Source organism: Lipophrys pholis (genome assembly GCF_963383615.2).
Source record: "Lipophrys pholis genome assembly, chromosome: 5".
NCBI lineage: Eukaryota > Metazoa > Chordata > Actinopteri > Blenniiformes > Blenniidae > Lipophrys > Lipophrys pholis.
The window spans coordinates 22368008-22382328 of NC_137628.1; the positions used below are offsets into that span (position 1 = coordinate 22368008).

General features: G+C 40.8%; 2 protein-coding genes across 6 annotated transcripts; one reads left to right on the plus strand and one right to left on the minus strand.

Annotated features, from left to right (window-relative positions):
• The first annotated feature begins 1066 nt into the window (after positions 1-1066).
• Positions 1067-7479, plus strand: LOC308110504 (N-acyl-aromatic-L-amino acid amidohydrolase (carboxylate-forming) B-like). Of its 5 annotated transcripts, none has more exons than XM_080464827.1 (9): positions 1067-1133; positions 1247-1327; positions 2379-2429; positions 5413-5639; positions 5746-5938; positions 6156-6249; positions 6333-6440; positions 6711-6823; positions 6935-7479. In XM_080464827.1, exons 4-9 carry the CDS (start codon positions 5413-5415, stop codon positions 7127-7129), a joined length of 930 nt encoding a protein of 309 aa, XP_080320953.1. In that variant the 5' UTR covers positions 1067-1133; positions 1247-1327; positions 2379-2429; the 3' UTR covers positions 7130-7479. The 5 variants fall into 5 exon arrangements, with proteins under 5 accessions (XP_080320953.1, XP_080320955.1, XP_080320954.1 ...); XM_080464829.1 differs by having other exon boundaries at positions 1073-1133; positions 1247-1313; positions 6935-7462; XM_080464828.1 differs by lacking the exon at positions 1247-1327 and having other exon boundaries at positions 1073-1133; positions 6935-7462.
• Positions 7480-8865: 1386 nt separating this feature from the next.
• Positions 8866-14313, minus strand: LOC308110272 (claudin domain-containing protein 1-like). The gene is made up of 5 exons (XM_080464472.1): positions 14232-14313; positions 13352-13909; positions 12558-12665; positions 12173-12310; positions 8866-10419 (listed from the first exon to the last, which is right to left on the minus strand). The coding sequence occupies exons 2-5, from the start codon at positions 13647-13649 to the stop codon at positions 10199-10201; spliced, it is 765 nt and encodes a 254-aa protein (XP_080320598.1). The 5' UTR covers positions 13650-13909; positions 14232-14313; the 3' UTR covers positions 8866-10198.
• Between the last annotated feature and the right edge of the window lie 8 nt (positions 14314-14321).

A 14321-nucleotide genomic window follows, 5' to 3' on the forward strand; every position in this document is an offset into this window, starting at 1 on the left:
ACACCACAAGAAGATCAAAAACTATGTTTCCACTCAGCATGGCCTCATTACCCACAGGCTATTTCTTTTGGGCCACTCCCATCCTCAAATGTCACAGCGCTCACCTCTTCTGAACACACCCTCGTCCTCCATACTAAAAAGGTCACCGTTAGCTGCAATAAAAATTATTTACCACTATTCTATATGAATAATTTACCTACCATTTCATCGCTGCTGGATAACAGTCAGGAAGTGTGTGTATGATGTTTGTTTTGTGTACACAAATAAAACTGGGTGAAAAGAAAAGTTCAACACAGCAGCATAACTAAATCAATACAGTTCTGTGGAGGAAAATACATTTGTAATTATGTTTTGTATCCACTGAAATCCTCAGTAAAATCATATTGGTACAAAAAGGATCATTAGTCCTCCTGTAGGTGTTGTTGCTCGTTATCAGTGGCACACTATCCACCTATAAGCCTTATTGACAAACATAATTTCCATTTTCCCAAACCATTTCAGTCAGCCAAATTCAATCTGGAGCTTTTGAATTAGTTTATCTTTCTGTCAGCACTATGCAGTCATTTCACCCAATAAAACTACTTGTACAATAACAAACACCTACATTTCTTACCGTCATGATCGAATGAGTTCAGCATGGGGAGACAAACAATACAGGCTGGATTTAACAGGATCAATAACTTTACAGTTTACACAGTTTATTGTTCCTTTCAAGACGGGAACCCTCATTTCTCAAGTACCCACTGTTATATATAAGTAAAGAAGCATCTGGATATGATGTGTATGTGATGTACGTATTGTATTTGACTTGTATTGTATCGTATACAAAGTTAATGTATTTTGTTTGTTGCAAAAATATTTTTATTTTATAAACTTATGAGAGTAGAAAACGTTGATTATAATTTCTGTTTAATGAATGAAATAAAAGAAAGTCTGAAAAGCAGATGAAGAAGAAGGGAGAGACTGAATAAACACGTAAGCAGAAGCAGCTTATAGTCAAGTGACAGGATTACACTTCTAAATGGAGCTTGAGAGAGAGAGAGAGAGAGAGAGAGAGAGAGAGAGAGAGAGAGAGAGAGAGAGAGAGAGAGAGAGAGGAGACAGTATGAAGCAAAGCGGTCTGAAAGTTTAAGGTATTTTCCTTTTCATATTTTCTGTATTATCACTGTGCAGCCTGGTGCTGTTTATATTAATGTCTAATGTCATGAGATCTTCAAAGATGGTGAGTTATCTTGTATTATTAAAGTTTTGTTACTAAAGAGCCACGTGCAGCAGACATCATGACGTTTCTGAAATTGCTCCAGTCGTGAAAGGTATTTTACATTTGGTGAGTTTCTCTCAATTTACAATCTGAGTTTGTTGTGTGCTATTCGGACTGTGAAGAAAACTTGACTCCTGGGCAGTATAAATAAATATATAAGTGAACTCTGGTTTCATTTCAACGGGGGAACAAAACAAATATGTTTGAGAACAACAGTACCAAAACTTGTAAAAAACAAAAAAACTAAAGTAGCAGCAAAAAGTAAATCATAAGGATGGATGTGAAATAAACAGAATGACCATCTCAAGTAATTTAGATTGTATATATTTATTTACTGTTCAAATAAATATGTATTATTGAAATTAAATCTTTCTTATTTGATATTTTGATATTCTGTTATATTAATGGTGATATAACGCTGTATGGAATGCCTATCATCACCCTAATTAGTAATATTCTATTCTATTCTATTCTAAATAATCATTACTGCCTGAAAATGTTAAAAACTCCTACTACCAAGTTCTTTGAAATCGTAAACTTTGAATAGTAATGGTCATTTTCACTCATTAATGGAGTCTTTGGTGGGTTTCTGTCATGTATCAGAAATATACAGTATGTACATCTTAAACGGTTATTATCAGGTGTCGTTCAAATGCATTTGTAAGTATTTCATATGTTCTCACAGGTTCTCACTTCACTGCTTCGCTACAAACGAACTTGCCATTTACTGTTGTTATGGTGTCTGTTGCAGTCTCCCAAAGTTGCACCACAGGCCACAAGGCTCCGGGAGCGCTTCCTGCTGGTTTGGTAGAACACAACAGAGAGGGAGTTCCTGTTACATCATAAAATGTGTAACTCCCTGAAATTTGAGCTGAAGTAAGAGAAAGAGGAGGGCAGCAGCAAGAACAAGTAAACAAAAACGAGGACTAGAGTGTTCAACTGAAAAAAAAGAGAAGAAAAGTTCTGTATCCCCAAGTGGATAAGTATTAAAGCTTACCTGCTGTATAACCAGTCATGCCTGTGTGAGTTAGAGGTTAATGTGTGTAAGTGCTCTCTGCGCTCTCCTCTCAGATTGTGAAATGCTGCACCGCTGTTCTGACACCGTTTGCTCTTTAAGTTCAAAGGTTTCCGAAGTTCAGCGAATACTAAGCAAGGATTTAACCGAAAGGTAAGACTTGGCTTGTTTTGTTTGTGAGCAGCACACGTTTTGTTGTGAAACTAGAATTCTCTGCGTGTGTGTGTGTGTGTGTGTGGGGGGGGGGGGGGGGGGGGGGGGACCCTGTGTTGAGTGAAAGAAACCCTGAACTGTAGTAAATGTGTAGGAAGTTCTGTTGAAAGTCGATTGAGATTCAGAACAATGTGTCCTCGAAACTGAACCACAAACGTCTGTCAGATTTTTTTTTCCTGCCAGTCGCAGCAGTTTTCCATACCTTCTTGTTACTTTACGGCCGTTTTTCTTTCATTGCTGTTATATAAACATTGCTGACACACACCTGCTTTTAGTTTGAGGCTTATGTAAACAGTAATATGTTGGTTTGCACACAGCAGTGAATATGAACTTACATGTGGATGTGTTCAACCGTGTGAGAACAATGGAGACACACAGTCCATGTTTTATGTCATGACAATAGTGTTTCACTGAATCAGTCATTTCTCCACTAACAGAATGTACAGCCACTCTGTTGAGTCATAAGTGACAGTTTTAATCAGAGGTTTGAATGAGGACAATGTTTGACTTTCCTCAGTTGAGCTCATATATATAAGAAAGTTTCGCTGCTTCAACACCCTCGGAAAACATTTGTTCCCCTGCTGCTTACAAAAGACGCTGTAATTTGTTCAAGTGATTGTTTCTGGAAAAGAAGCTACAATAAAACAAAATGTGTTTTAACACTCTCATGATTTCTTTTCTCTCTGTCCAATATGTATTATGTAATTGTTTGAACTCTGCATTCAACTTATACCGAGAAGGAAAAACAAAAGTCTTGGAAAACCAGGTCAAAGGTCAAAAGCTGCCAAAACACAATTTAGACACCGTTGTTAACCATTTAAACTCCAACGTATTCCCTTGTGAACTAGAAGCAGGATTTTGAGCTGTACTTTCTTCCTCTCAAATTGACAAAAAGTTAGGTGAATATATTTGTTATTTTGTTTCTCCAAAACTAAAACTGGACCAATGGAAATCACAAAGTACATGCACTTATTACTTATATAAAAGCTTTAAAACAGGTGCTGTTGTGGAGTTTGTTTTCCTCTTCTATTTAAAACAAAGACTGCAGTATTTCCCCTATTTAATTCAGCAAAGCATCTCTTCTTCTCAGTCGATCCATCTGATTAATGCTTTTCACTATGACACGTGTGCAACGTGCACATGGGACTAATGCAAGTGACAGTAAAAACATTTAGAAACAGAGGGCTGGTGCATTCGGCAAGTCATAGTTAGTAGTCTTGTTTGCCAAAAACACAGTTTATTGAGGGAGCGATTTACAGAAGTACAGAAGTAAAGAGTATCTAGTGATCTATATTTCTAACTGAGACGTGTCAGATGAGAGGTGAAGCCGGGGTTAACTGTGTTAACTGTGTTAACTGTGCACCATCTCGTAAATGAGTAGCGTTGATGGTTTTTGTTTAACGGACTTTTCCTCCCGACTATAGAGGATCTGTCAACTATTAGCTGCTCTGCAACAATTGAAATAGTGAATAGTATTCATGTATACATTTAAAGGCAAAATTACACACACACACACACACACACACACACACACACACACACACACACACACACACACACACACACACACACACACACACACACACACACACACACACACACACACACACACACACACACACACACATTTTTCCAGTTTCTCCCAAACTACTTACACATCATCTTTATCCTTTTATCTTGTTCAGGATCATGGAGCTGATCCCAGCTGGCTGGTCCTTCGCAGAGCCAACACAATGTGACAGTCACAACTACAGGCTCTTTAGATTCACTAACCTCACTTACATGTTCGTGGACTGTGGGAGAAAGCCAGAGAAACCATGCAAGTAGAAGGAGTAAATGCAAACTCCGAGTTTTAACCACCACACCACTGTCCAGCCCTCTCCCAGAACTGTTGCCTCTACAAAAGACATTAAAAATCAGTGTTTAACTTGTGTGAATAAAGACAAACCATCTCACGTAACGACGTACCGAAGTCCTAATAAGTGCATAGAGTCTCCCGAAAAACGTTTTATTTTTTAAATTGAAACAAGTGCCAATAGCTCCATTGTGAGTGCATTGTCCAGCAACCTTTGTTGCAAGTTTTTCCACTGTCAATCATATTAGTGGATTCTTTATAAAGGGTTTGATCACAGCTCATTGTGTTTTATCACTCTGGAGCTCATGGTCAGTCACACGGTCAGCTCTGGAAACGGTTCACTGAAAACATCATGAATGAGACGTAGGAGTTTAGGAGTATTGTTTTCTGTTCTCTGTCACTGACGCGCCCTCCCATATCGAAGTGACTGCGCAGACTCATTAATGACATGCATGGAAATCAAACAACAAAGGTCAGCATGGTAGCATATCAGTCATCTGTGTCCTTCCTGGAGCGGCACAACTTAAAACAGGAGACATTTCCACAGTCATCATCATATCATAACAACAGCAACAGAGAAGCCGTGTCACCACTACTTGAATTATGTTACACTCATGTCTGCGATTTGTTTTATAGTTCTATCGTCACAGAAATAACCGGGCTGAAAACCTCTGCTATTTGAATTGAGTGCAACATAAATGTGTTAATACACCCGAAGAAGAAATGTAGAATATACAGCATTTTGCTATAAGACAAATATTTTAGATGTTGAAAGTTGTATTTGTATTTATAAACTTTTGCAAATGTTTGTTCCTTTGTTATTTCTCTGAGATGTTCATCACTGTGCAGGGATAGTATGGAGCATTAACCACATCTGAAATGCCACAGCCTCTCAACTTAGTCACTTATTAAAACAAATGACAAACCTGTTGCATCGCGGCAACCTTTAAACACTTGTCGCACCCGTTTCTGACCAGATGCTGGACATCAAGCTCCTGAACAAACGTCTCAAGAAAGTATTCTTTTCTCGACCACTTTTTCTTTTACATTTTATTCATCTTCCGACAGATGGAGCACCTCTCTTTGCCTCCACTCTCCAGGGTTGCCATTTGTGGTGGCACGCACGGGAATGAGCTCTCAGGGGTGTACATAGTGAAAGAAATGCAGAAACAGAAGCAGGACAAAGTTGGATCTGTTTCTGTGATCACTGTCCTGTCAAATCCACCAGCCATAGATGTTTGCAGAAGATACACGGAAACTGATCTCAACCGCTGCTTTAAAAGTGCCCTGCTGAGGTAAGTTGTACATCTCACGCAATGACTGTGCGTCCACGTGTAATAGTGACAGCAAAGTTACAATGCTCGTGTGAGAAAAATCTTAATTTCCCTTTTTGGCCCCCAGCTCCCCCATAACAGACTCGGCACCGTATGAACTGAGGCGAGCTCAGGAGCTGAACGCTCAACTCGGGCCCAAAGGAAGCGAGAAGGCTGTGGATCTGCTCGTAGATCTTCACAACACCACCTCCAACATGGGCGTTACCATCATAATGGACACGATCAACCACATGACTTCACATATTTTCAAATACATCCAGGTGAGACATGTTCTATTTGATTTCATTCAACGAGATCAGAAGATTTTAATACCAAAAGCCTGAAGGTGTCGTTGATCATAAAGCTAATCTTACCCAAAAACACCCGGCGGTACATTTGCTGACACAGCATATGTGTCATTGTATTCTGAACTCAATCAAAATCCAGGACAAAGCTGTAATTCTCACTGTATAAAACTAAAAGCTCTTTGATTTTCAGACGAACATGGCTCCAGTACCCGTGTCAGGAATTCAGCTGGACCTATCGCCTTCGGAAAGTTACTCCTTAGACTCAGTGTGCAAATGTGGATTCTGTAAGTGTAAGAATTTTTATTTAGGTTTTTTTTTTTTAAACAAACGAATCACTAAGATGACAGAATATTGTCTCTCTACACAGCAATCGAGGTTGGTCCTCAACCCCACGGTGTACTCAGAGCGGATATCTTTAACATGATGAAAAAGGCCGTGGACCTCACACTGGAATGGGTCCAGAAATTTGACTCTGGTGAGAAACAGTCCAAGACGTTTACTGATATTAATAATTGTCATTCATCAATTATTTCATTTTTTTTTTAAGTTGACAGATGTTTCACTCTCACTGGATTTGAAAAGTTAACTGACGTCACTTTTTGAAGTTGCGAGACCTGCGATATGTGTCCGATAGTAATTAAACCGTCATTATCACTTTGGTTTGGCGCCATCAGTGAACAATAGACGACTCCGCTTACACTACCTTCAGTGATCCAGCCCCCCTCACCCTGTCTTCTGCAAACAGGACGTACATTTGAAGGAGGGGACGTGGAAGTGTACAGCTTTGTGAAAAGTGTTGACTACCCAAGGGACCCAATGAGTGGGGAACTGACTGCAGCCATCCACCCCAACCTGCAGGTACAGTATAGGAAATGCCTGTCATCGCCTCCAAACAATGCTCCATAAACATGCTCGTGTTCAGCGTCCCATAACAAACGGTAAATGTCACATTTGCATGCCTCTCTCCAGGATAATGACTTCAAGCTTCTTCAGCCCGGAGACCCATTATTCCTGTCCTTTTCCGGAGAGATGGTGAAACACGAGGGAGAAGCCCTCTACCCTTTCTTTGTGAACGAATGCGCCTACTATGAGAAGAAGATTGCTTTCCATTTAGCTCGAAAAATGACCCAGACCTTCCCGTCTGTGAGTGTGAAGAGTAACTGAGCGTAACGGAGAGTACGGGACCGGAATATACTGTAAGGCCTTTAAATTATGATCACAGAAAAATAAACAAGCATACACTTCTCAAATTCCAATCATTAGAGTATAAGTAAAAACACCACACTTGTTGCAATACTGTTTGTTTGGGTGGGTTTTTTTGTGAATTGGTTTACTGAGACAAACAGTTTTAACTCAAAATGGATTTTCAAGACTTACAGTTCTATCACAACTAAATGATAAATAAATGAAGAATTTTAAATGTCCGACTCATTTTCAATATAATGTCAGTGAAATGTTTTCTTGATGTAGCCGAGCAAATGTTTTACAAATGCATCTAAAAAATAAATAAATGTATAAAAAAAATGCACTTTTGTCAGGTGTGTCTTAAAGTGTTTTTGATAGTATTACATTAGGAAAACTAAAGTGTGATGATGGTAAAGTAAGCGTACATGTTCTGTATAAACACCATGAATATCTCGTTTAGGTTCAACACACACAACTTTAATCATTAGACAGAAAACCAACCTGACTGTTTCCTACATCGGCGGTTTCCAACATTGTTTCTGGGTCTCCTTTGGTCGCCAGAATTTCTGGACAATCAAGACAGAAAACAGGAGCAGAGAATGGTCGTCAGGTAAAAGTCATTGAGGTCTTCAATTGGGAAATTAACTTAAGAATTAACAGGCTCTAATTGCAAACCACTTCAAGTCCAGTGTGAATTGACCGCACACACTGTGAAACCCAACAAATCTGAATCTGATATGGCTTCAACTGTCTGCGTCATATCAAGACTGAGTGAAGATTGTGAGCAGGTTAGTAAGAATGATGGTTGATTTTCTGTCCCAGAACATCTGAAAGGGAAGCCAGCCTGCAATAAGAACCAGGAGGAGCTCAGCAAACTGAAGTTGAGAGGTTTATAAATCCCCAAATAGTGGTACATCGGCATAGTGATGTCAAATTACAAAAGATCAGCTTTTTAGTTGGACTTAAAAAAAGCTTAGTTTTTTGCTTGAATCGGTTACAGAGATCTCTTTGGAGATCCAATATCAGCTGGACAGTTATTTAAGTAAAACCATTGTGCAATATAAAAACATAAAATCGCTCACGTGTCAGGTTTAGGGGTGTCCTGCCATCTGCTGCTTTCTGTTCAGACTCTACAAGGAGGTTTTTTTTAGAGCTCCTCATTCTTCTGATAGTTTCACTGAGTTCCACCTTTTCCAGTAGGACTTCACTCTGATTCACTGAACCAAAACTCCTCAGATCTGCTTCACTTTGATACTGTTTGATTTAATACTGTTCAGCTTGGCTGACCTGCACAGCTTCAGACTCTACCAATTAAAAAAAAAAAAAAAAGATTCTCTATTAGATATAACCTCAGCCCACACATGGTTGAGGCTGACGCTTGTGTATATTTGACGACCTGTGGTTCCTGATTTGTTTTCTCCCAGCAACATATATTTTTAATGAGTAACTAAAAGCAATGTGTTGAAATAGGATCCATGTTTACTGTGTAACCCTGTGTTACAATTCTCAAAACCAAAAAGAAAATGGAGCTTTTTATCATCTATTTTTTTTAATCTAACCCTAATTAAATCTTCAGCTCCTTTCCAAACCCAATCAAACAGCTCAAGTGAGCCTCCGCTGAAAATACGTGCAGCTTCCTGGTTGAAAAAGGTAAACATGAAACACCAGCTTGTGTAACTAACCATAAGTATTTTGACATCAACATTCGCGGCAGATAAAAGTCATCAAGTGTCAAATTTATTAACACAGAAACAAGTACATTTGTGCTTCAGAACACATAGAAACATTTACAAAAGGCGAAGTGTACACACACCAGATGTGTAACGATGCGCGTAATGAAACCTTGTGACACTTAAAATATCACAATTTGTGTTCTTCTAAAGAATGACCAACTCTGGGACATTTCCCACACAAACAGGAAGATATTCCGTTCAGTTTTCTTGATAAAAGTGAAGATTAAAGACGTCGCTTCATGAGGATTAGCAGTTGAAGACATTTTGTAAGATTCCGTTTTCATTAAGAAATCTTTTCTTAAAACTCTTACATATTACAAACAAACATTTAAAAGGGTGAACCCAACGCAAAACATGAAGATCCGTCCGTTAAGAAACAACAGTTCAACTACTTGCAAAATATTCAAACTGAGAAATGTCTCTAGTAAAAAGGCAGTAGTTCAGTTTGGGGCTGAAGATCACGAGTTTCCTCCGGTGGCATCAAATGACTTCAGTTATATAACATACAAATCAATGGCATTCCGACACATTAGATCTATAAACAAAGGTGAAGATGAAAAATTAGTGGTTACGATTTTAGTGATTGACATTTAATGACATTTCATCAGCTTTATACCACAGACTGAAATGAGCAATAACCACAGAAGAAGTAAATGTCAGCTTTGAAAGGCATGCACAGCAACGGCTTGGTATTTAAGATGATGCAACAAGTGGACACAACAAAAGACAAAAAAAAAAAAAAACACCAACAACAACAACAACAACAAAGGCCCGTTTAGTATTTTTCATGCATTAATAGAGAAAGCTACCTTGAATCGGATAATTCCAGGTCTGGAATTTGTGACAGTGCAAGTCTAAAATGTGAAAGTGAGTTAAGGGCAATGTGGTGAGCAGCTTGAGAAGAGGCGGCAACCAGAAACAAGGCAAAAAAAAAAGAAAAAAGAAAAAAAAAGGTACTGCACAGAAACACACCTGACACTAGAAAGTACAAACCATCAACACCACCTTGACGCTCGATATCTTTAAAAACATGCTTTGGATAAGATAAAAGTCAGAAATGCTGAAAAGCAAAGATGAGATCAAACTAAAGCATAAAAGCTTGTTCATGAGAGCTTCTGCTGATGATCTGCTAACTCGTCGGGTTTATTCCTGCCTGTAAGTGTGTGTGTGTTTATTATCTATTAAAAGACTGCAGCAGAGTAGTGAAAAAACTACAACTAGTACATTTGATTCTACTCACATCCTCCTTAAACTACAGAGGGCTTTCTAACAACACCCTGTTTTGAATTCTACGCCTGAGAGCCATCTCGCTCCTTCAGGCCACTCTGTAGGCGGTCATGCGGGTGTAGTTCTTGCGGTGACTCCTGGCTGCCCACATGAACAGAGCGGCCGCCATCATCTGCAGAGGGAAGGAGATGAGAGCGAGGTAGAGAGACCAGCCCAACGAGCCCTCCACACCGTCTGGTGGCGGATAAACCTGGTGGAGGAGATCCACTCCGGCCAGGAAACAGCAGACGGAGCCCAGCGAGCACAGACCTGGTGTGACAGTGACACTCTATTAGTTTATGGAAAGGAAGTTGAAGCAGGGCAGCGTGGACAGGTTGTCAGTCCATCACAGGGCAAACACATCGTTTCCTCGTGGGAGATTCAGGCTCATTAATTAACCTCACATGCATGTTTTGGGACCGTGTCAGTAAATTGGATAACCCAGACAAACCATAGAAACTGCTCACGGAAAGGCCTGGAATAGATTCCAAGCCACCGCATTCCTACTATGAGGCATGAGCTCTAACCATTACTCCACCCTGTGGCTTGAAGGAGGAGGTGTAAGAGTCATTTCAACAAAGTGACTGATTACTCCCTACTGCTCCGCCTTTATAAAATCAAAGCACAACGTTGGAAATATTCAGTAATCAAGACATCTGATGGTGGTGTATACTGACCAGGAGCTCATGTGGATTTATGGTCCTCTCCCCTCTATTAGAATGAGTGTACACCACACTTCCATCTACCTGCTATTCTGCTGAATCCAACTCAAGGTTGAGGAGTGCCGGAGGGGAACGTTACTGACCAGGTACTTCCTGGACATTTCGTCAGTCCATTACACACACAAGCATACGCACAATTTTAAAGTTACAATTTGACCTCTAACGCATGTTTTGGGGCTGTAGGAGGAATCCAACACATCCGAGGAAGGGACACACTCTTGCCACTATCAAATACCAACACAAAAACATTAATTCCTCCTTCAATCCATCCTCTGTAGATGATTTATCTCTCTGGCTCAGGTTGTCAGGAGCTGGATCCATCTGACCTTGTGTACAAAGCAGGCTCACCCTGGATACTTTCGCAGGGATAGCAGTGACACCAGCAGGCACTGACCCCTGCCCCCCACCCCCACCCCCACCCCCTTTTTTCTTTTTGGCAGAGTCTGGTAAGCAGGTCTGAGTCAGTAAATGTTCAACTCACAAGCCAGAGAGTCAAAGACGAGGGTTTATCTTCTAGATCTGCTGTTTAAAAAGAACGATTCTGGCTGGCAGGTTGCCTGACAGCAACACAAATAAAAGCATTCAAGCACTATGGGAACGACTGAAGTTGAAAGAAAAGAGATGGAATCTGTGAGCTGCTTCAAACAACAAGTTACAAAAGACCAACGTCTGCAGCCTCGACATCAGAATGGTGTCAGGGGTAATACACATTTTACACTGTCTTTTCGTCAACGCGTCAGAAAGGATCTGCAGTTGTTTTACTCCTAAAAACATTTAAGAAATGCCATAACGTGAGCAGTCAAGTCACAGCTTCATTGTGAAAAGCAGAAATATTACCACACTTGTGGCTCAGTCGGGAAATCCTGTCGAACAATCACGACTCCTTATGTTAACAGGAGAAACGTGTCTTGAACACCCAGTCCCATAAAATCTAATCCTCAAATTTTGGGGGGGCAAATATTAAAGCCAGCTGGAAACATTTACAGTTTTGTGGATTGCAGTTGTCTTTGAAAAAAAAACCACTGAGCTTTCTGCCTCTCACTCCTCAATAACACCCTCTAGCTTCGATTCAGTGATTCTGCTTGCGAGGACAGATCATTGGAAAGGTTCATATTTGCATAACGTTCTCCACTCTGCCTTACGTTTTGTTCTAAATCTCATTCATGACTCTGCAAGACACTGTAATGAGCACTGCAGCTTCTTGCAAGTATCAAGAAATAACTAATTCCCCATTGATTTTTTTTCCCCACACTGCAGTCGAGGAATCTAAAAAAAAGGTCATTTGCAGACATTTGTTCTACCTGCAAGAAGGTGAAGCACTCCAACGCCTAACGTGGGGGTGAAGCTGCGACACAGGCAGGCGCAGACCCCAACGAGGCCACTGAGGAACACCAGCGCCAGCGACACCAAGGGCAGGAGGAACTGGCACCGCCACAGGTCTACACGACAAGCAGAGATTGATAATATTACCCTTTATAATCTGCATCCACAGTGCCCGAGATGTACCGACGATGGCTTGACACAGAGCAAGAATTAGGAGAGAATGTTAACAACATTAGAAAACAGCCCTATGTAAGTATTCACAAAAGCCTTGTTCTACTATTCTTTAAAAGTATTAACATTTTATTCACACAGCATACGGCAGTAGTCATCTTGACGCAGGAGGGAGAATGAAAACAAACTCACATGTTCTCAGCAGATCTTTATCATTGTCGCTGTCGTACTTTGTGATGAACTTTGTGATGAACTGCTGAGGGAGAGTGAAGCTCACACACTGCATCTTCGTCTTGGGGTCTGCGGGGAAAAGTAAAGGGAATCAAAGAAACGTGATTGTTTTGTTTCTTTTTCATTCAAAAACACAGTAAACAATATGTGACAAAGTACTGGGCGTTAGACGCATCACAACAGTGTTTCCAGATGTGCTGCAGACAATCAGGTCAATCAATGGCCTCCATTTAGCTACAACATTATACACTGATAAAAATGTATAAAATACACTCACTGACTCAACTGTAAAAAAACTGTAATCGTCACATGGTTTGCTCACAGGTCTCTGGTGTCAATGTTTTTTTTCCGTGTGTACTTTATTCTAGTATTGATGTTCCACTGGCTGGTTGGAGAATTTCGGCTTCATGAAATACATCTGATCCTAGCCTCTTATTGTAACATTTGCACTTTGTTTTGCTCTTCTAACTCTACTTGCATCATGTCGGTCATCTGTGAGTTCAGTGGCATGTTGATCAGGGATGAGCAACTTTGATCATGGTAGGCGGGACAAACTACAGTCATAGGCTTGAGGGAGAAATTATAATGAATCTTAGATAGATAAATAAATGGCTAGAAAGTCAGCAAACTGAATCAGAACACATTTGATCATCCATCCAGCAATTGTCTATACAGCTCATCCTATGCAGAGTTCTTCATTGTGCAGTAAAATACAGATGTGCATTGCTGTTGTGTGTGAAAGTGCACAAGAGTACCTGGCTCCTTGAACCAGTGAGACTGGCCGGGTGCTGGCACCTGGATGCATCTCCACCACAGTCCCAGGGTGCCGTTCAGGAGGAACATGGGTCTGTACACCGCCTTCTCACCGAACTCTCCGTTGATGAAGTCCTCTCGGAGCTCCGTCACGTTGACATCCTTCTGTTTCACCGGGCCCGGGGGGCTGTTGTACTGGTACCAGTGCTGGGTGCCCACTGCCACGGAGAGGTAGACCGTGGCCAGCAGGCTCAGCACCGAGCCGATCACCAGAGCTGTGGCGTACCGATTGTCCACCATGGTCCAGGAGAAAACAACAAACACAGAGAACTGCAACCTGATACGGAAGTTTAACTTTGGCGTTCACTCCTTATGAAGGACGAAGCTTGAGGTTGTATGGTTAAAAATAATATTAGTAATTTTGGACCAGGGCATGTCTGATGGTTCCTTTGGGATTACTGTGGGATCCGTTTTTACAGAGTCTGAGCATCGTGTTTCACTCAGTTTAGTCGCATCCGTGCAGCGGTGGGAGCGACGCTCCGAACAGAGGCTTCCACGATCTGCAGGAAAAACACACATTTTAATATTGTCCATGCGACTCTTTGTTATCCTATAACGTAACACACGTTCCACACAATATTTGAGGGACAACTGTAATGTAGTGATGCGTATATGTCATTATTTAAAGAGGCCACATCTGTTTGGAGCGGCTGGCTGCTGCTGCTGCAGATGTGTGCGGAAGTCGGCGACTCATTAGCCATTTAGAAGGCTAATTAGGGCTCGTGGAGCAAGAAACGTCACCATCAACGTGCTTTGAACCTTCAAAATGCTTCAAAACTCAGATATCACACACATGCTGGACCAAACTTTCTACAAAATTACCTTAACTTTCCCGATCGGTAAATTCTCCGCAGGCCTCCGCCATCTTCTTCTACGGTTCTACAGTTTTTCTTCTTCTTCTCTCACTTTTAA